The 21543-nt window shown below is 47.3% G+C and overlaps 2 protein-coding genes across 4 annotated transcripts in view; one reads left to right on the forward strand and one right to left on the reverse strand.

The window, feature by feature from the left end:
- On the forward strand, window positions 1-16821 carry KDELR3 (KDEL endoplasmic reticulum protein retention receptor 3). 3 transcript variants are annotated; one of them, XR_008556673.1, is made up of 6 exons: window positions 4-212; window positions 5095-5195; window positions 7526-7684; window positions 8302-8554; window positions 9416-9637; window positions 15449-15511. XR_008556673.1 is itself a non-coding variant. In XM_054719521.1 (5 exons), exons 1-5 carry the CDS (start codon window positions 122-124, stop codon window positions 15547-15549), a joined length of 705 nt encoding a protein of 234 aa, XP_054575496.1. In that variant the 5' UTR covers window positions 1-121; the 3' UTR covers window positions 15550-16821. The 3 variants fall into 3 exon arrangements, 2 of the variants coding, with proteins under 2 accessions (XP_054575496.1, XP_008142847.1); XM_054719521.1 differs by lacking the exon at window positions 9416-9637 and having other exon boundaries at window positions 1-212; window positions 15449-16821; XM_008144625.3 differs by lacking the exon at window positions 15449-15511 and having other exon boundaries at window positions 9416-10170.
- Window positions 10125-21543, reverse strand: part of DDX17 (DEAD-box helicase 17) — a 19400-nt gene continuing 7981 nt past the window's right edge. The window contains exons 6-13 of the mRNA XM_008144622.3: window positions 20976-21117; window positions 20218-20378; window positions 19958-20130; window positions 19500-19610; window positions 19178-19239; window positions 18260-18319; window positions 14116-14352; window positions 10125-13188 (exon numbers count right to left, since the gene is read on the reverse strand). Coding sequence (XP_008142844.1) covers window positions 12683-13188; window positions 14116-14352; window positions 18260-18319; window positions 19178-19239; window positions 19500-19610; window positions 19958-20130; window positions 20218-20378; window positions 20976-21117 — 1452 coding nt within the window. The 3' untranslated portion in view covers window positions 10125-12682. The remainder of the gene's footprint in view (window positions 13189-14115; window positions 14353-18259; window positions 18320-19177; window positions 19240-19499; window positions 19611-19957; window positions 20131-20217; window positions 20379-20975; window positions 21118-21543) is intronic.

Here is a 21543-nt window from a genome sequence, read left to right on the forward strand (position 1 = left end):
GGCGGCCGGGAGTGCGCGGGAGGCGGGCCGGGCGCGGGCCCCGAGGGCGGCCGGGGACGTGGCAGCGCCGCCCCGCCGGAAAGTTCCCCGAGTTGGCTGCGCGGCGCGGGCCGGCTGCGCCATGAACGTGTTCCGCATCCTCGGCGACCTGAGCCACCTCCTGGCCATGATGCTGCTGCTGGGGAAGATCTGGAGGTCCAAGAGCTGCGCGGGTGAGGGGCGTCGGGGGAGGGGCCCTGAGGCCGGGTCAGGGGGGGACGGCTTGGGGTGAAACAGCTTCACAGCTCAGCTCCCCAGACGCGGTAAAGGAGCACCTATCACAGGGCACCTGGAGATGGGGAGGTGGGCTCGCGCCTTTCACCCCCCCGCATTGCCACCGCTAATGGGAAGGGGAGGGGATGAGGGGAGGTGACACCCCTCTCCCTCCAGGGATCCCCTTTGCTCCGGGGCGACTGAGGCCATTGTCCTCTCCTCCCTCCCTCAGCCCTGGGTGGGAGGGGAGGGTGGGGGCGGAGGAGGTTTGAAGACGGTGGCCCCCAACTCTGTCTCCTCTTTCCTTCTCACACACTCCCCCCCCCATGCCCCCTTCCCCCTCCCCCCCTGGGTGTGGCCCAGGCATCTGTGATGTGGCAGGAGGGGCCCAGCCGGCCCAGGTGGGCGCGGAGCTGGCCCTGAGCGGCAGCCTGCGGAGGCCAGCAGGGGGCGCTCTTCGGCCCTGTAGCCTGGCGGCCCTGCTGGGCGTTTGGAGGAGTTTCAGGGCTGGACTGGTGGTGGCCAAACATGCAGAGGCTGCCCAGGCCTCCTGCCGCCATCTCTGTCGGCTAGGGTCCTGCCGGCGCCGCCCTGTGCTGGCACTGGGGCCAGGACATGCAGAGGGGGGAGGGGGGGCAGGCTTCTTGAAGGTGCAGCTCTGTGCTGGGTCCTGGGAGACGGCAGTGTCACCAGGAAGGCTGTGCTGCGCGGGGGACACGGGGGTGCCAGAGTCCAGAGGTCACAGAGGGCAGGCATACCCCTGGAAGGGCGAGCAGCCCAATTTGGGGGTGGTCTGGGAGGAGGGTGGTTCATATGTGACAGGGTCTTGCCTGTCAAGCTAGGGAGCTGGGACTGGGGAGCCGTGGAAGGCCCTGGAGCAAGAGAGGGTGCTCAGAAGGGGACCTGGAAGCTGTGCAGAGGGTCCAAGAGCGGAGGCAGGAGAGCAGCCTGGAGGCCACGGGCCTGGGAGGTGGGGTGGGGATGAGGGGTGGTGCTGAGGGGAGGGTCGCTGCAGAGGGAGTCCTTCTGGACTGGGAGGCCATTCGGGTTTGGGGTTTCTGGAGAGACTGGCACTCACGGCTCCCACTCAGGGGAAGGGGCCAGGAATGCTGAGGGGCGGTTGGGGTCAGAGGGTGTCAGTGATGGGAAGAGCCTAGCTTGGCCTTGTCCGTGCACTTCCGCGGAGGGCTCTGGACTGGGTGTGCAACCGTGACCAGGAGGGGGCGCTGTTCGCCAGCCCATTCTGCCCGGCGCTGTGCTAGGCCCCTGGCTGGATCCTGGGCTGAGGAAGCAGACTTTCTAGCCGGGGGAGACCACCGACCAGCACCAGTAGCGACTGAGTAAATGATGCGGTTTGTTAGGGGCGCTCAGCCCTGCGGGAGGAGACAGGACAGCCTGTGCGTGGGCAGAGCGGGCTTGGCACAGGCCGGTTGCAGTGTGTGAGGGTGAGGTGCCTCGATGGCAGCCCTGTCCGCCCCGAGGAGCGGGGCCTGGTGTGACCCCGCTGACTCAGTGTGTGACCTTGAGACTCGTTTTCCCATCTGTCCATTGGGAGGGAGGGCCGCGCCTGGTCGGCGGCCCCATATGTGCTTAGGTGCCTCAGGGACTCTGGCCAGCGCTGGCTCGGGCTCTCTTCCATGTTCCGGTCTCCAGGCCCCGCTGGCTTTGGTGGAAATGGCCCATTGCTCCCAGAGTGTGACAGCCATGGCACTCCAGCCCCCCAGGCCCACGTCCCTGAGGAGACTGTGCTGCAGCCCAGGGCCTGGCAGGCCGAGGGTGGAGCTCGGGGAGGGCTGCGGAAGGCCGTGTGAGAGGGGTGGCCAAGCACCCCACCAGGCTGCTTCCTGGGCCCTCCCCATGGGCTGAGGCCTCCCCGAAGGCGTGAGGGCTCAGGGGGATGGCCCCGAGCTGTCGGTACCGCCTCCCCGGCGGCTCATTCCCACGCTGCGCAGTGCCAGACCCCGGGAGGCACTCAGGTTCCCACCGAGTCAGTCCTGTCTGTATGTGTGAAGGTGCCCATTTTACAGATGAGGACTGTGAGGCGGCTGCCAGGCTATGCTGGTAGGAAAGCTGGCACATGGGCCCAGGGCTCTCTGGAATGTTAGGGGCTTCAGTGATGTTCATCCTCAGTCATTAAAAACATTCCTCTCGCCCCGCTGGCGTGGCTCAGTGGTTGAGCGTCAACCTACGAATCAGGAGGTCACTGTTCGATTCCCCAGTCAGGGCACATGCCCAAGTTGCGGGTTCAATCCACAGTGTGGGGCGAGCAGGAGGCAGCCGATCAATGATTCTCTCTCATCATTGATGTTTCTCTCTCTCCCTCTCCCTTCCTCTCTGAAATCAATAAAAATATATTTAAAAATATATTCCTCTCACCCTGCCGGTGTTGCTCAGTGGTTAGAGTGTCAGCCTGCTCACTGAAGGGTCACAGGTTTGATTCCTGATCAAGGACACGTACCTGGCTGGATTGCAGGTTTGATCCCTGGCTCCAGGGGCACATATGGGGATCAAAGGCAACCATTCGATGTCTCTCTCTCTCTCTCTCTCTTTCTCTCTCTCTCTCTCTCTCTCCCTCTCCTTCCCCCCCTTCCACTCTCTCTAAAAAAATCAAAGAAAAAAATATCCTCAGGTGAGGATTAACAAATATATACACTGAGTGGCCAGATTATTACGATCTCTGAACACACAATAATCTGGCCACTCAGTGTGTGTGTGTGTGTGTGTGTGTGTGTGTGTGTGTATGTTAGAGGCCCGGTGCATGAATTCGTGCATGGGTGGGGTCCGGCCAGCCTGGCCAGTGGGAGGGGACATGTGCAGTTGGCCGGCCTGCCTGGTGGTCGAACTCCTGGTCGAGGGGACACTTTGCATACTAGCCTTTTATTATATAGGATATACACTGAGTGGCCAGATTATTATGCATTCAGAGATCATAATCATCTGGCCAGTCAGTGTATATATCCCTCTCTCCGAAATGTCCATCACCAGAGAAATAGATCAGGCGCAGGAAGGAACCAGAGCCTGAATCAGGTAATATCACTTCTCAGTGATATTACATTTAGGATAAAATCCACAAGTGTCACCATGCTGGAGGGCGGGAGAGAGGAGGAGAGCAATCAGATGTGGGACCAGGGAGGCGACCCGGCAGGCCCTCCTGAGCCATGACGAGGATTTGGTTCTTTACTTGAAGGGCACTGGGGAGACACTGAAGGGTTTTAAGCAGAATTTTATTTTATAAATAGCACCTGGTTGCAGGTGGCTGGCTAAGAGCCCATGGGAAGAGCAGTTGGGGGTCACTGAGGCGGTGGCCTGGCTGAGTGAGGGGCATGGAGTGGGAGCCCTGGAGCTCAGAAGCAGGGCTGGGGGGACAAAGGGGAGAGAGACTCAAGGATGGCTCTTGGTTTTCTGGCTTGAGCATGGAGGGGATGTGGTGGCATTTATGAAGGGGAGAGAGGAAAAGGAGGGGGCTGCCGGGGAGACGGTGAGTTTGGTCAGGCAGGAATACATAGGTCAGAACGCGGAGGAGAGTCCGAAGCTGGAGTGTCCCTGCCAGGGGGTCGGGATGGGAAAGGGACAGAGGGAGAGGCTTAGGTGGCAAGGATAAGGCGGGCAGGAGGACAGGAGCAGCCAGAGCGGGTGAGAAGCCAGCGGTGCGGACCGTGGTTGAGGGTAGACGTGGTTCAGGACAGGTTGGGAGAGTGGACAGACTTGCCCTCTGGATGCAGAAAGGTGGGCTCCAGACTGGTGTGGGCTTGAGAGAGCTAGGGAAAAGGGGGGCAGGGCCTCTGTTCCCCTCGTTCTGGAACCATCTCCAGGGCGTATCAAAAGTGGCCCAGAGGAGTCCAGGAGGCACGCCAGCTTCGGTTCCTGGATCGGATCCTGGAACAGAGGAGGGGTGTCAGTGCGAAAGCTGCTGCGATCCAAATAGAGCCTGGACTTGGTCGGCGCTGCACCCATGTGCATGTCTCCGTTCCGGGCAGGTCTGTGGTTACGCAAGAGGCAGACGCTGGAGGAAGCGGGGAAGGGTGTGTGGGAACTCTTGGCACGGTCTTTGCAGCTCTTCTGGAAATCTAAGATTCTTCTTAAAATAAAAAGCTAGAAGACAAAGAGGCCGAAGCAGGTGAGGAAGTAGCATAGAAAGGGGGACTCCAGTGTGTCCTCGCGATGCATCCTGCGGGTCCTATGTGTGCGCCACACGTGAGCCGCGACAGACTCGGAAGGACGCGGACCGAGGCTTGGGGACTCAGGTGACGACTGCTGTTTGTTTACAGCTTTATGTTCATTCTGATCTCTGTTTTACAGAGAGTCAAAATAGGCATAACATTTACGACTAGAGAGAAACAGGCTTTTTCACATTTTTCAATTTGGAAAAATAAATAGAATGTTCCCCTGGCCCCGTGCCTTCCTCCACCTGCTCTGGTCTCCCTGGCGAGTCAACCGCGTCACGTCAGTGAGTTGTTCTTCAAAAGACAGCGCTTTGGGGATTGTCCGGGGGGCCTTTGGGTGTGGAGCACAGAGAATCCTTGGGACCCCCTCATCCCCCCAGTCTCCCTCACACCACCGGACACTGTTTCCAGAGCAAGAACCAAGGCAGGCACACGGCGGGCCCTGGGGACTCCGTGCTCAGTCTCTTTGGCGATTGGGAGACAGATTGCACCTAATGAAAGGGAACAGAGACACAAGTGACCCAACGGGAAGGGTGTTCCCCGCTCCGGAGAGTCCGGTGCCGGCACCGGGGGTCTTCATTAAAGGAGACGGACCCTCTGAAGGCCGCTCGGGCTTCTCGGGTGCACATGGGCCTAGAAGTCTGTGTTCTCACGGTCTCCTGTCCCCCTCTGACCACAGGCATCTCTGGGAAGAGCCAGATCCTCTTCGCTCTCGTCTTCACTACCAGGTACCTGGACCTGTTCACCAACTTCATCTCCGTCTACAACACAGTCATGAAGGTGAGGGGCGTGGGGGGGCTGTGGGGGGGGCCGGCGGAGGCCCCCCACACCATGAGACTACCCTTGGGAACTCAGGCTGTGGAGCCAGGCAGACTTGGTTTGAGTCCTGTCTAAGGAAGAAAGGCGTCATGGGCGGGGACCCTGTCTGGCAGGGCGAGTGTGAAGATGACAGGAGACAGTCTCTGTGAAGTGCCTCAACCCACAAGCGGTGTCACCGAAGTGAGCTCCCTTTCTGCTCCATCATCAGAGCGGTCCCTTTGGGATTCCAGGCATCTTGTTCCGAGGATTGGTGGGAGGGGGCTGCTGCGGGGTGCGAACTTGAGTGTGAGGTCCTGAAGTCACTGTCCACTTAAATTCAGCACAAAGTGGTGCCTTTATTCTCTGCCCAAGGTCTGACCTGTGCACTGCAGACCAGCCGCCCTCAGCGTGGCTCTTGAGGCCTAGGAACTGTGAGGAGGTCAGTTCCCACGTTTTTGTGACATGAAGAAGTGATCAGCCCTACCCGGTTCGGCCCCGTGGACAGAGCGTCGGCCTGCGGACCAAAGGGTCTAAGTTGGATTCCAGTCAGGGGCACGTACCTGGGTTGCAGGCTCCTCCCTGGCCTGGGCCCTGGTCGGGGCTCGTGCAGGAGGCAAACAATCGATGTGTTTCTCTCACATCGATATTTCTCTCTGTTGTTCCCTCTCTCATCCACTCTCCCTAAAAAAAATCAAACATATCCTTGAGTGAGGATTGAAAAAAAAAAAAAAAAGTGATCACCACTTCCTTGATTCATTCGCTCATTCCAGTATTTGTTTTGTGCTGGGTCCTGAGTTAGGGGCTGGGGATTCAGAAGTCAACAGGACCCTCTTATAGGAATCCCCTCGCAGGGAAAACACTGTTACACACACATTTACAGAACATGTGGTCATGGGCAGCAGTTCATATTTTCAGCTATGGTGACAGAGTATGTGTGCCTCATTCTGGTGAGAAAAGACTTCAATGAAATAACCGGAATTGTTTTTTTGTTTATTTTTAATCCTCACCCAAGGATATTTCTTCCATTGCTTTTTAGTGAGTGCAAGGGAGGTGGGGAGGGAGGGAGGGGGAGAGAGAGAGAAACATTGATGTGAGAGAGACACATAGATTGGTTGCTTCCTGCACAACCCTAATCAAAACCTGAGGTCAAACCTGTGACCTTTTGGTGCCCAGGCTGACACTATTATTATTTTTTTTTATAAATTTTTTTTAAAAAATATACTTTATTGATTTTTTACAGAGAGGAAGAGAGAGGAATAGAGAGTTAGAAACATCGATGAGAGAGAAACATCGATCAGCTGCCTCTTGCACACCCCCTATTGGGGATGTGCCCGCAACTAAGGTACATGCCCTTGACCAGAATCGAACCCGGGACCCCTGAGTCTGAAGGCCGACGCTCTATCCACTGAGCCAAACCGGTCTTGGCTGACACTATTATTTTTTAAAAATATATTTTTATTTATTTCAGAGAGGAAGGGAGAGGGAGAGAAACATCAATGATGAGAATCATCAATCGTCTGCCTCCTGCACGCCCCCTAGTGGGGATCCAGCCTGCAATCCAGCAATGTGCCTTGATCCGGAATTGAACTGTGACCTCCTGGTTCATGGGTTGACACTCAACCACCGAGCCACAGCAGTCGGGCACTACAAATAATCCTTTAGGCCAGTGTAGTCCCAGACCAGCAGCAGCAGCAGCATCACATAGAAACTTGCTAGAAATAGAAATGTAAATCCTCAGCCCCACTCAGACCTACTGAAGCAGAAACTGGGGGCAGGGAAGGGGCAGTCAACTATGTGATTTTGATGCATCTCCAAGTTTGAGAACCGCTGGCCTAGAAGGTTTGAGGCCAGATCCTAAAATCATTACATGCTGGAGGACAGCTGCTGTTAATTAGAAAGGGAACTTTTCTGAAGGAGCAGTGATCAGCGGACTCAAGGGGTTAGTCCTTGTGGAAGAATGCTCACAAGTCACCGATGCACACCTAAAAAGCTCTGGTTTTATAAAAGCGCCCTGTGATGCCCCTGAAGAATCCTCCCGCCAAGACCAGTCCTGGCCTTTTGCCTGGGCACCTGGGAGTCCTCACCGAAGACTATCAGTCCCAATTAGAAGCTTGGAGTTACTTAACAAGGGTCATTAGCTTCAGGTTCTAGGCTACTGGACCTAAGAGAAATTGCAAACACATTTCACCTCCTGCACCTTAAGGCAGAGCACTAGCCATGAGGCTTGGTAGGTCCCAGCTCAGGGTGGCTTTGAAGCCCACAAAGCCCAGAAATGACTTCATCGATGCCTTTTTGTCTCCCTCCCTCTGCAGCTGGTTTTCCTCCTCTGCGCCTATGTCACAGTGTACATGATCTATGGAAAATTTCGGAAAACGTTTGACAGTGAGAATGACACGTTCCGCCTGGAGTTCCTTCTGGTCCCAGTCATTGGCCTCTCCTTCCTCGAGAACTATAGTTTCACTCCCCTGGAGGTAAGCAGGCCTCGGGATAATTCTCAAAGGCAAGCATGCGCCCTAACACCCTGCCCTCTGGACTCCTGTCTGGGCTTGTTTTATTACATTGTTCAGCTGGAGGTTTAGAAATGAGCAGCAAGCTGTCCATACTGCACCATTTGAAAGTGGGCACATTTCCCGTGATGTCAGGCACAAAGCCTCACAGCACCACCTGAGGTTCTTGAGACCTTCTGTCCAGCAGGTGGTTAGTGGGCACAGAGCACAGTCCAGGCCAAGGTTTCAACTCTGTAGTCTGAGCTGTAGCCCAACCACCTGGGCAACAAGCAGCTCAGGAGATTCTGACGCTGGTGTTCTCAGACGACATTTTGAGAAACCATGGCCTCAATTAAGGCGAGTTTATACAATAAAATCTGCAATTAAAAAGATTGAGCTATAGACATGTTCATGCTGTTGTGGGGGGAAAAAGCTTCTTTAAAGAGGTTGAGTGATATAAAGATATTAAAAATCATTAAGAACCTGATTTTTTACTTCACTGTATTCTCCCCGGGAAGCACATTTTAGTAATTTAGTGATGGGCCTCTTCTTGGTCCTGACCAACCTCCTCTGGCCACTTCTCTCCTTGGCCCCTGGCTCAGATCCTCTGGACTTTCTCCATCTACCTGGAATCGGTGGCCATCCTGCCCCAGCTCTTCATGATCAGCAAGACTGGTGAGGCCGAGACCATCACTACCCACTACCTGTTCTTTCTGGGCCTGTACCGGGCACTCTACCTGGCTAACTGGATCAGGCGGTACCAGACTGAGAATTTCTATGACCAAATTGCAGTGGTGTCTGGAGTGGTACAAACCATCTTCTACTGCGACTTCTTCTACTTGTATGTGACCAAAGGTGGGTGTTGGGAGACCAGAGCCGTGTTGCTGGCATCTGTCATTCAGTATTTGAGGGGATATGGAAGTGTGAGCAGAGGCAAGTCTCTGCCCCTCATGGTGCTTATTCTAATGGGAAGACACAAGTATTTTCAGGAAATGGTGCCATGAAAAAAAATAGTACAAATGGGATAGGCTATTAGAATGTACAGTGCTAACCCTGTTTAGGGAAGAACACTATGAGGTAAGTTTGGAAAATAAAGAACAGCTTATATACATAAGCCCCAAGGCAAGAATCTGCTTAGTACGATGGACAAAAAGGCTAGTGGGGTCAAGATCTCTAAGCTTGGAGATGTCAGAGGTCAAGTGCGTCAGTCACACGGGCCATATAGGCCAGAGCAAGGGTTTGCAGTGCATTCTGATTACAACGGACTGCTGTTGGAGTCGTTTAAACCAGCGGCCGGACCTTTTCGGACTACCGGTTGGTGACCGCTGATTTAAACCAATCCACCAGCAGCCAAAGCAGGATAGTTTAGGGGCAATTGCAATGGTTGGGAAGAAGTCACCAGTGGAAAGAGATGTGGACAGTTCTCTTGGGAGTAGAATGAGGGAGCGCTGACGGACTGGTGTGATATAGACTAAAGGAAATCAGGTGTTAAATTTATGGCCTAAGGGAGGGGTGGTGGGGAGATCAGAAACAAAGATGGGGGTCAGTGAACATGTAGTTAACTTGCAGTGAAGTTCCCTCTTGGCTTTGCCATCTGAACACCTGTGAACTGGGCATCAGAGATACTAAGATTATGCACAGTTATAAAGGAGTCCTCTCATCAGGTTTTTTTCCCCTGAAAAAAATTAATACCCCACCTCTCTTATTTTCTTCTAGTCCTTAAAGGAAAGAAGTTAAGTCTTCCAATGCCAATTTGAGGGCCCTCAAAGAACAAGGATATGAAGCCAATTATTTGAGATGTTCTACTGAGCAACTGAATACATGACTCAGACCAAATGTTAAAATTAAAGCCAGAAAACTGCTCAGTGTGCATGGACTTCAGCAAAGCACTGATCATTCTATCTAGAAGACCTCATCAGTAATACCTCCCTTACAGAGGTAATGAAAAACCTGGGCCAATTACATAAAAATGGTGCCATACAATGTCAACAGGAATATCAAACCTTAGCTGGCCAACTCACGAATGGGTCAAATAAACTACGGTCTCTAAGGCCCGTGTGAGACACGCTAGGGAAGGCAATCCCAATCTGGAAAGATGTCCGAGTACAAAGCAAACCAAATTACAAGCTCTAGCAAGACTTTAAAATCAACTCCAGTCTTACTGTGGCTCATAGTTCCACACTCAGCACTTTAATCCAGATTACATTCCTAGGTCGGAACTGTCAGCATGACGACCATTTTACTGAGGAAGAAACAGAGCCAAGCCTTTACCTTCTCGGTCTTGTTTTTTGCTTTGTGACTGGAATTTGCATTAATACCAATCAATCCCACCTCCCTTTCACATTTTTAGGTGCTAATAACTAAGGCAATTTCCAACATCCCCAACCCGTCTTGAAGCAATAAAAATAATGTAAGAGGACTACCATTGGACTATAGTCAGAATTTTTAAGTAATAAAAAGCTTACACTTTATTGTCAACAGTGTTTATTTATACCTACAAAAGAAAACAAGATGGTATCAAAAGGACAATTTACAAACTAAGAATAGTAACATAGCTCTTAGCATCCTGTGCCTGGACATCACACATTTACAATCTTTCAAGTCTTAACGCAACAGGAATGTGTTCAGAGACCAGCAAGGACATGAATAGAGAGCACTGATCCCAAGCAAAAGCCACCAACCTTTGAGATGACAGAACTCCACACAATGAATGGCTGAGGAGGGACTGGGGAGAAGCAGCCCATAGCTTAATGTTGAAATCCTTTCCCTCAGTGAGTTTTAACCATGACCGCAATACCTAGCATCCAATGAGGTCCCGTCTGCCTGTGCTCTGAAGCTAAGGCTGAAGCTGAATTCTGAGCAACAGGCACAAAGGCAGGTTACTCTAGACTACGGAAACAACTCTGCTAGGTTCCAGCTGTGCTCAGGCCACAAGAGCTTTTGGGACCTGGAACATGCTAACTTGACTATATGATTACAATATCCCTGCAGGAAAAAAGGGAGGCAAGCAACAGACAAACAATTTATTGCTTGCTTGCCCAGAGACCTTTCCTAAAAAGGGACGCTTCTCAGACCTGCAAGTGAGTATGACAGCCCCTCTGGTGGCACCTGTTTTGAAAAAAAAAATCAGAATTCTCATGTAGAAATGTCTACGATGGACTGGTCAGTGCTTAAACAAACAAACATTTTTTTAGGGGGGGCAAGAACACTTTGGTTTAAAAGCACAGAGCAGTTTTGCCTTGTTTTTCCTGTGCCTACTACCCTCTTTCGGCCTCAACTTCTATAAGGGGGGGGGGAAGAAGTTAAGAAAAAAGAAAGGAGTGGGGGGAGAGGTATAGGGGTGGGCAAAGATGGCAAAGTTCTCACATGCATATATTTCAACTTATGCTCACAACCTACCTGTACGTTGCATTTTCAACCATACTTTCAGAACCCCTCAGAAACGAACCCTTCTCTCTCCCTTCATTTCAAAAGGAAAACAAAAAACCTCAAGTATTTAGATATTTGGATCTTACAAATGAGCACGTGCTCAGGCCTTAGCCTAAAATGCAGCGGACCCTTCCCTCTTTAACTACATTGTGAATGAACAATACTGATGACAGCGTTAAATATTAAGTCTTAGACTAAATAAGACAGGTTTCTGACCTGTCTGATCTCCCTGTGCTGTCATAGTGAACACGAGCACCGAAAATTCTTTCCAGGCCTATTACAGGTAGTCTCAGCAAAATAGTCACCATTACTATGAGGGGACAAACTCACCTACCTTCAGACGGAGGGAAAGGAAAATGGCTTAGGTTATAGTCCTCTGTAACTTTTCTTAAGCGCTACCTACCTGTGAAAAGCTGAGTGCAAAAGGATGCCAAGGAAAATTTGCACCCAAAGCGGTTACAAAGCACTGCAGACAACAGGGTATGAAGAGAGTAAGAATTCTTTCTTAATAAACCCTTAAGATTCTTTATTCAAGATCACTTGGCCAAAAGGGCTGAGTAGCTGGCAAAGTGTTGCTTTTATTCTAGCTCTATAGTTAAAAAAAAAAATCCCATTATATTGTTTATAATTAAAGGTGGTTTTTACACTGCAGGTGAATGCATTTGACTGGTTAATAAAGTAAATTTCCAGTGAGCATTTATGTTCATTCTGCTAATAGCAGCTGTCTGGTTGAAAAATGAATTTCACAGATGGTCCCTGTTTATATGGGGAAGAAAAACAGGCAGCTTCCCAGATGCTGAGATGCTACTTTTAACCATTGCAATAAACACTTGGGTTTTTGAATTTAAAAGATACACTTAAAATACTCGGACTTGGCAATTCAATTTCTAACCTGACACTAAAATGATTATTTTTTAGTCACTGGAAAGGGGGAGGCCAGAATGTAAGGGAGACAAAACCAATTAGAAATTTTTCAAAACTGTGAATGCACTTAAAAAGCAATCAGCCAAAAGGACAATGGCAAAGCACTGTCTTAGAAACTCATCAGGCCTGAGGAAGCCTGTCCCAGCTTGGGAAACATTAAAAACCATATGGAAAAAACGCAGGTGACTCTCTCTTGGTTTTCTAACTCAGTAATAAGAACAATTTAAAGCACAGATGCCATCTTCTTCTGCGGAATTCAACCCTTTACCCTCCCCACCCACCCCCAACTCAGGACAACAAAAAGGACTCCCACAAAAGGGCCTAATACCTTGCCTTTTCTTTTAAGATGAAAAATAGCTCAAATATCCTCAACATGCAAGAAGTTGGGGAGGGAGAAATCTCTTCCAGTCAGCTATATATATGTGTTTTTTACAAAAACTATTATTAGACTGGATCAATTTGGCGGGCAGAAGAAACCTGGCAGTGAATTCTAACTAATCTGCATAAAAGACAAACCACAATGGTTGGGGGGTGGGGAATAAAAAAGAGAAGGGGAACAGAACAAAAAGGGAAAGACAGCGTTCCTTTAAATGTAGTAAGTCTGCACAAGTCACTACCACCTGAGTGGTTTCATTTACGTGAAGGGGGAGGGGGAGGAGGAGGAGGAGGGTACTGGTAGGCAGTCTGCCCCATGTAACCTATCATACTGGCAGCTCCGGGAGGCTGTGCAAACTGCTGTGACATCAGTGGCTGTGGTTGCTGCCCAGACCGGCCTAGCCCACTAAACGGCTGGCCAGAGCTCTGTGAACTTCTCCCAGCTGAGGCGGCGCCACTAGCCCCATAAGTGCCAGCGCCATATTCCTGGGCTGTATAGCCACTGGTGCCATAAGCAGCTGCACCATAGGTGCCTTGAGCATAGGTGTATTGGCCTGCTTGTGCTCCAAAGGCAGAACTTGGACTTCCATAGCCACTGCCGTTAGCATAACCAGCTCTATCGGTTTCACTACGATCCCGATAGCTTGCAGAGTCTCTCCGGCCACCATCCTTTACTCCTCGAAGCCTCCGGTCACACTCATCCTGGTACATCAGATTGGGATTATTGGCAGAAGAAGCGGTCCGGTATCGAGAACGACCTCCTGATGAAGGATACAATTAATTTTTAATGCCAGACTTATGATGAAAACATAACCACATGTAAAATGTTCTATTAGGTACAAAAGGATTCAACATTCTTTCTTGATATTTAACTAGCCCAGCCTCCAACTCAGTACTTAAAAAACATACCCATAATTTGAATCTTTAATGGAAACATATTCAAAAGAATGGTAAACATAAAGAATATTCAACTACCTATCCATTTAGAAACTGTATTTACTTGAGGATTACTGAGAAGCTAAATCTTATAAATTTGGGAACAATGGCAAAGAGGTATGTGATTTACCACAGGGTTCAGAAAAGACACAGCTAAGCTCACACCACCGTGAGAGAAGGGGCCCTGTACTAGTAAGTACTGCTTTGTGGCCCTAACGGCATCTGAAGTATCTCACAAGCTTTAGGAAAGATGCTCAGGTTCCTAGCTCAATTCTAAAGCCCCCAAACCTATGTATATAAACATCTCCAGTAATCCCAATGTAGAGCTTAAATATGCATGCAATAAGTTGGGGGGGGGGGGGGGCGCGGAAATACCAAAATGGCAACCAGGAGGTGTAGATTCTAGTATATTTTGCAGCTAATTTTTAGATCCAATAACTGCCTGCTCTACTCCCACACAATGGTGTAAAATTAGGTATTAAAGTCGCCATAATTCAGCTTAATTCTGAACATACACCAGGTATTTAAAAAATACAAAGGTCAATTTTGTATTATCTACAGAAATAATATGCTGCAAATGTAGGACCCTCACACCATCTTACTCAGAAGAGATTATAAAAACTATTAAGCACTGTCCTTTGTTACTGAGCAGCATACTTAATTCAAGCCTTCACAGAATTAAAAAAACAAAGCACAACGAATACAAAAAGATACCTTGGCAGTTCCTGGAAAACTCCAGGACTTACCCTTACCCCCTCCTCCGCCGCCTCCTCTGTGGTCCACCAGCTGCATCAGTTTGGGGTTGATAGCCTGATTAGCTTCTTCCAGCACTTTGATCAACTCTCTGGCCTGCTTGAGGTTTCCCGGGGTGAAGAAGGTGTAGGCAGTGCCCTTGTTGGTGCTACGGGCTGTTCGGCCAATGCGGTGCACATAATCCTCTGAGCTGTTTGGATAGTCATAGTTGATCACAAACTTGACATCTTCCACATCTTCAAAGCCAACGATGATCAGTGCAGGTTGACGTGGCAGGGAAAGAGAAGGTAAGGACATGCCAACAACAGGTGGAAAGCACAATGCAGGTGACAGCAAGAGGAGAGAAGGTTAAGTTAGTAACCACTCTGAACAGGAACAAAGAAAGACTCATCCCAACAGAGTAAAAGAGGATAATGATGCTTGGGACATGCAGAGGAAGTGGCATCTTTATCAGCTGTAAAATCCTAAGGGAATCCCATTCAACCATCCAAACTCCTGCCTCTTCTGTCTGTATTTTAACCAATATACTGACAGAAGTTACATCAAATTCCAGCTCCATCCTTTTCAAAACTGGAATGAAGAAAGTGGTACCACCATTAAGTTGAAAGGCCAAATCACTTCTACTCTGTTGGGAGAAGCCTGTCAAAATCTACAAGAAATATAACAAACTTACCTTTAAACCAGTCACAGAGCACAATGAAAAAACAAAACAAACAAAAAAACAAACAAACAAAAAGAACTCCATGTACTTTATTACTACATTTTAAGGAGACTTAATAAAAATATTTTAAATCTTTTGCTCTTATATTTTAAAAAACCAACCAGAGCCCAAGTATACATCTAGTTTCCTTTGCAGAAATATCCAAATTATCTTTCCCCTTTCAATTACAAGAGCACATTACACTAAAATTTCACTATACTACCAAGCCCAGCTCTGCCAAATGATATTTTTGCTCAACTCAAGGTTATTTTAACTCAATACTTGCTTCAATTTATCAAAGATTGTCTATGTAACCTGGGAAATTAAATAGCCAGAGTGTGGGAAAAACCATGAAACCTTGAGACACAAGTTTAATGTTCTGTCCACTGCTGGGAATTGAGTTGAATAACCTCCTAATGCTTCAAGTATGTAAATGTTAGTGTAATGCTTTCAGCTAAATGTACTTTCTTTTAACCTACTTAAACAAAAACAAATTTAAGAATATAACAAAGAATCCTAATGTTTTGTGGAAAAAAATCTGCATTTTACAAAGAATATTCAGAAAATATCCTAGATAAAACACAGATTTTTGTGATATAAATAATTAAAAAACATTCTCTGTTTGTTACCAGACCGATGCACACTCCCTCCTCCTTTGGGAAACCGCTGCAGCCGATCCCGTCTCTTTGCCTTTTATTTTTGGCGGCCTCCTTTCGAAAACTCCGCCTTCTGACACGGGACCACTGGAGCGCGGGGAGCATGCATCAAGGGTCCGTGGCAGTGAGAAGTCCCCACACACGCTCGCTCTGTGAACTGGCTTAGATGCTTCTCTGTAGCCCCATTTGGTTGCCAAGCGCCGGAGAACCTGGGTTCGGGTAAAAATTTCAGGTCCTCCAACGCCTCCCCCAAGGATAATTGGGGTGATTGTAGAAAAAATAATTAATAAAAAAAAATGTAAGTTACATCCAAAGGGTCAGACTGCATCTATTGCCCAGACTGAATTTCAGGGGGGAAGGGGTAAAGATTAAAAAAAAATAAAATCAGCTATTGTTAAAGGGCCTGCGAAGAAAGGGGCATTATGTCTGTTTCTTATTACAATAAAGGCTCCTCAGTCTTTACTGACCCCTAAAGTCCTGAAATCACACCAGAAAGACGAGAAGGCAGTCATCACAGGGGGCAGCGTGAGTCTCCGGCTAGGGTCGTTGATGCAATAAAGGAAAAACAAAAATTTACAGGGCCAGGATGGATGTGAGGTGGGGATGGGAAATTAGCTCCATGATCACATCTTCAGAGATAGGATAATGCTCCTTAGTCAGTCCCATGTGTATGACCATGGGCAGCAGAGCAAGCGGAACTACTGCACTGATGTCCAGACGTGTGCTTTCCTAGCAGAAAGCACTGGGGACTGAAGTCAGCGGTTCAGATACTAATACTTGGGAGTTTCTGGAGGGGTTCATAGGGGGCAGACATGGTGCAAGTTCTTCATACTAGAAAGGTGTCCTCTACGTGCACAGAGCTGGCTGAGGACACGTAAGAGCAAGCGCAGACTTTGATTTTCTCCAGTCAAGCCTGCCCTGATGTTATTTGTGCACGGCCACAATATTATCTTGCTGCCTTTAGAGAAGATGCTGTAGCAGGGTGAGAAATTGAAAAGTTAATGTTTGGCCAACTGCCTAGGGTAACAGCTTTTTGTTTGCCACGCCCTGTAACATGGCCTGAATCTCCAATCACTAATGGGGTGGGACAGACTAGCCAACAGGCTCATCTAGAGCTGCTTCGGGCCAATGTAGATTTGCCTCAGCCATGTACTGAGTGATCTGCAGCTGATATCAAAGCTTCTGTTAAAAAACAAAACAAAATAAATTCAATACTTTTAGCTTAACAGCATGTAGTTTAAACAAAAAAAAATGGAAAAATCAAAAATATCTCAGTGGAAAGGGAGTAATAAATAGTGATTTCCTAAGGATATTATAACATTATGGGAATCAAAGAACTTACCTGAAGGGAACATTTAAGAGGCCATCGCTCGACAGGAAGTGAAAAAAGGCCTGGTGACTCAGCTGAAAATTGCACCCCTGTCTATGAGGTAGAAGCCTTCACTTTCCAGGATCTTGTAGGACCTTGGTCAGCGTTCTGCCATTTTGGTGGGTTTTCCCTCCTTTGATTTTTACAAGGCAGCACACAAAGGGGCCCAAACAAGCACTGATGCTGAGTAACAAGAAACAGACTCGGGTCTCTTCCCTCTCCCCGCACGTGGATGAGAGGGGGTGGCATGAAGAGTCTTAAGTTATTCTAACGGTAGCCAATTGATTTGGTTTAGAAATGCAGGGGGACAGGGAACAAATATTTTTAAATGTCTAGGCAAGATGCACAAAGAAGCTACCAGCACATAGCAAGCCTGTTTAAAAACCACCATCACGGAAAGCTTTTCTGTAACTGCTTTCAGGCCTCAGCCTCTTCTCCCGACAGGCCCAAGTCCTAACCGCAGACCCAGACATGACCTCAGAGGGCAGAGACAGTTTGCAGTCATGGCTGCAGGTCACCACCTCTGAAGGAGGGAATGATGAGTGCAATGTATAGTCTTCATTACTTTTGTATTCCAGTTATCTGAATAGCTGTTCTCTTTGTTAAATATTATGAGGGAATATGGTACTTCTCACCTTACTGGGCAAGAATTTAGGTACCAATCAATAATTTAAAGACATCTTTGTGACAGAAATACTTTTTTTAATGTAAAAGTTTTGAGTTATCCCTGTTTAAGCTCAGAATAGGCTAAAATACAAAATAGCTCTGTATATCTTAAATCATAACAAGTCACAAACTCCAGGAAAAAAAGCCTCAAATTATGTTTTTAAATTGGAAGACAGCACTTCGATGATATGAGTATGGGTAGGAGGGGATGAATGAAATAGTTCCCATAATAATTTTACTTCAGTAAATAAAGTTGGACAATGGAGCTTTGACTGCAGAATGATATCGTGTTGACAGACTTATTAAATCCCAAGAATATATTATGTTAACATTCATGGAATTGGACCTCTTTCTATATACAGCACAGATTGGTATGAGGAAAAGAGGAAATGGAAAACTAGTTTCTAACAGCTAGGTGCAATCAGGCTCATTCCACCCAGACAACAGAAGTTGAGCTGTTTAACTGAACGTCTCCGCTCCGTCTAACCGTATGAATAGTCATGCCCAGTTAGGCCTTGCTGCAGACCAAAGCCGTTTGTTAGGAGCAGGAAGAGACTTTGAAAATAAAAATCAAAAACAAAAATGCCAAGGTTAAAAAAAAACTGTGGGAGGTAAAATAAAAAAACATGCTTTGTATTCCTCTCCTTTAAATATTTATCTAAATACACATATATACAACTCTAATTTGAAATGACAAATCTTTAAACCAAAAGATACATATACCATTGACAGAGACACCTATCTATACAAACCTAGCCCACGGGAGGCTACATCTGTGGCAATGAGGATGGGAGCCTTCCCAGAACGGAACTCTGCAAAACAAAAACGACACAGTGAAAACCAAGCTATGCACTCACGATGAAGTGGTGTGCCTCTGAAACCGACCAAGTAAACATTCCTAACTTTCTGGCCTTTACCACACCTCAGTAAAATTTCAAGTAATGGTATCAGACCATGCCTAGGTCTTTTAAATATAAGGGAAATAGTAATTTTTTTGAAAATCTTTATTACATTCCCTTTTAGCAGAGGAGCAAGAACAGTAATAGACCAAGTTACCTTTAATAAGGTCTGCGTGCACGCACGCACACACACAACAGACACACACACACACACCTGCCATGATTAGAAGCTTGGAGCTTTCAGGCCCACCCCGTCTACACTTGGAGAAGGGAAAAGGGGCTGGAGATTGAGTTAATGATCAATCATGACTACACAATAAACCCTCTATAAAAATCTCAAAAATACCAGGTTTGGAAAGCTTCTGGGCTGGTGAGCATATTTATAAAGACAAGAACTTACTACATAAAGTAAGGATGGCAGAGGTTGTACAAAAGTGCGAAGAGCCAGCATTACTGACCTTAAAGGACAGCAAAGATATGCCAAAAATGCCCCCAACATTCCACTACCTACAGCAATGCTAGGCAAACTCCAGCCTGCAGGTCAAATGGCACAGTGCCTGTTTTTGCAAATAAAGACTTGGTGGAACACAGCAGAGCTGTTTCTTTACATATCGTGTCTGACCATTTTTGTGCTACAAGAGCAGAACTGACAGGTGTGACACAAACCATCATACAGCCTGCAAAGCCGAAAATATTCACTGTCTGGTCCTTTTCCAGAAAGTGTGTCCATCCCTGAAACAGAGTATGGACAATGCTTAGTTTTGAACTCACCATTAAGTACCCAATCTCTTTCTGGTTGACTCTTGTCTCCATGGATACACATAGCTGGCCAACTGTCAGAAGAAAAGTGACCAATATTTTAGAAGTCTTTTTTTAAAAAGGAGAAAAACTAAGCTTTAAAAAAACCCGTGCAACCATATGGAATTATGAAGGTTTATTATAGACTACATAAATAGAAGACTATGTCCACTTAAAGAGCTCGGGCATCATTGGGCATCATTCAACTATTATACAACACTCACAATACCAACTGAGAAACTCCTACTGAACCACAAGACCCGAAACTAACCAATGACTTCGGTGCTGCACTCACCCATCTCTGCGCATCCTTCGCGTGAGGTCATCACAGCGTCTCTTTGTCTCTACAAATATTATTGTCTTATTCTCCTTCTCAGCCATTATTTCCTCCATGAGTTGGATCAACCTGAAAACAAAACCAGCAACAGTGCAGCCATTCAGAGACCTCCCAACACATCATGCAGAAGCTACATCTGCAACATCAACCCCTCACAGCCCTTTCTCTTCACATGACTTTCTCTACAGCTGATAATTATCAGAGCTGGGATTTAAATCCAAGGATCCAGAATCCTTTGCCTTTAACCACAATGTTCTGACAAATGACATGAAGACTAGATTGTTGGAAAGTTAGCAATGTTTTAAGTGTTTTCAGACCTCAAAAAAAAAAAAAAAAAGTTTCTCCAATGCTTTAATTTTGGAGGATTATTAAGGGAAGGTTTATCAGAATTATGGAAACAGTGCAATCACTCATACTTGTGGTCTTTTTCACTTTCCATGCAGACATCCACAATCTGGAGGATGTTGTGGTTGGCACTCAGCTCCAGATTGCCTACGTTGATCTGGGTGTAGTCACGAAGGAAGTCCTCCGCGAGCTGCCTCACTTCTTTGGGCCAGGTTGCACTCCACATCAATGTCTGCCTGTCCGGCTGTAAAGAAAGGAAAGGCTTTCTTTTAGGCTAAGGAACTGCGACAGGCAAAGGGTATAAATAGAGCGTATTACCAGCTTTACACACCCTGATTTGGTCAACAATTTTACGGATCTGGGGTTCAAAACCCATATCAAGCATTCTGTCAGCCTCATCCAGTACAAGGTAAGTACATCGGCGAAGATTGGTCTTTCCTGACTCCAGGAAATCTATCAGGCGCCCAGGAGTAGCTATACAGATCTCAACACCTGTAAAACAAAACCGAAGATCTAGCAACTAAGAATCTTTTTTTTTTTAAGGCTCACCCAAGGGTATGTTTGTGTGTGTTTTCAAAATTGATTTTTAGAGAGAGGGGGTAGGGAAGAGAGAGAAACATCAATGTGAGAAACAGCGATCGGTTGCCTCCAATTCGCGCCCTGACTGGGGATCGAGCCTGCATACTTTTTGAGTACAGGACAACGCTCTAACCAGCAGCTGAGCCACCTGGCCAGGGCAATTAAGAATCTTTACACACTGTCCAAGCCTTGGCAAACTAATAAGCACCGTCTCTGGTGGTTGTACTCCATGCTGCAGAGAACTAGCTAGCTACATTTTAACTTACTACCTGGAAAAGCACGTTGTAAGAATTTAGGCATAATCATCAGACCTTCACAAAGTATACTAGTGAGTCTCTAGTCACGTTGAACTTTCCCAAAGTAGTATTTTAACCAGACCTAAAAACTTCAACCTGCTGAAATACTGAATTTTTTCCACAAGAACCTCTATTTTAGTCTGGAATTTCACTAATAGAAACTGACAAACTGAGATGAACGAATAATGCTCATACGCCACTTTTAAAAAATTACCTCGTTCCAAGTCTCGAATCTGGGGACCTTTAGGAGCGCCTCCGTAAATGCAGGTGCTCTTCAGTTTTGAACATTTGCCATAGTCATCAGCCACCTGCTGGACCTGCTGGGCAAGCTCTCTTGTAGGAGCCAGAACTAGACACTGAAACAAACAAAATACTTGAAACACATAGCCCAAGTTTTAAAAAACAGTACAAAAGGCTATCTAATTCTTTTCTACTGTCTAATTTGGTACTTCAAAGTATGTAATGGGGTGGGAGGCTGTGAATGTAGAGATATAAGAGACAGTGCATTGAAATGTGCCAAAAAATTTATGAGAGCTAATATTTAGCATTTGGAATGATAGTTTACTTTTGACATATGGTTCATTACTGTTTATATATGCTATTTAAGTGGACTTACAGATTGTATTACCTAGTTTTAACTAAAGAACTCCCACAAAATGAACAAATGGCTTTAAAATGATACCTTTGATTAAGTATTACTGAAAAATAGATGAGCCCTGGCCGGCACGGCTCAGCGGTAAGAGCATGAGCCTGCGCACCGAAGGGTCAAGGATCGTGGTTTT

This window comes from Eptesicus fuscus, chromosome 7 (assembly GCF_027574615.1).
Source record: "Eptesicus fuscus isolate TK198812 chromosome 7, DD_ASM_mEF_20220401, whole genome shotgun sequence".
NCBI classification, from domain to species: Eukaryota; Metazoa; Chordata; class Mammalia; order Chiroptera; family Vespertilionidae; genus Eptesicus; species Eptesicus fuscus.

Bases quoted from the DNA above. Each gene is read 5' to 3' on its own strand.
- KDELR3 (XM_054719521.1), top strand. From the start codon at position 122: ATGAACGTGTTCCGCATCCTCGGCGACCTGAGCCACCTCCTGGCCATG. The intron at 213-5,094 runs GTGAGGGGCGTC...CTCTGACCACAG, and splicing joins GAGGTCCAAGAGCTGCGCGG to GCATCTCTGGGAAGAGCCAG. The intron at 8,555-15,448 runs GTGGGTGTTGGG...GTTTGTTACCAG, and splicing joins CTACTTGTATGTGACCAAAG to ACCGATGCACACTCCCTCCT.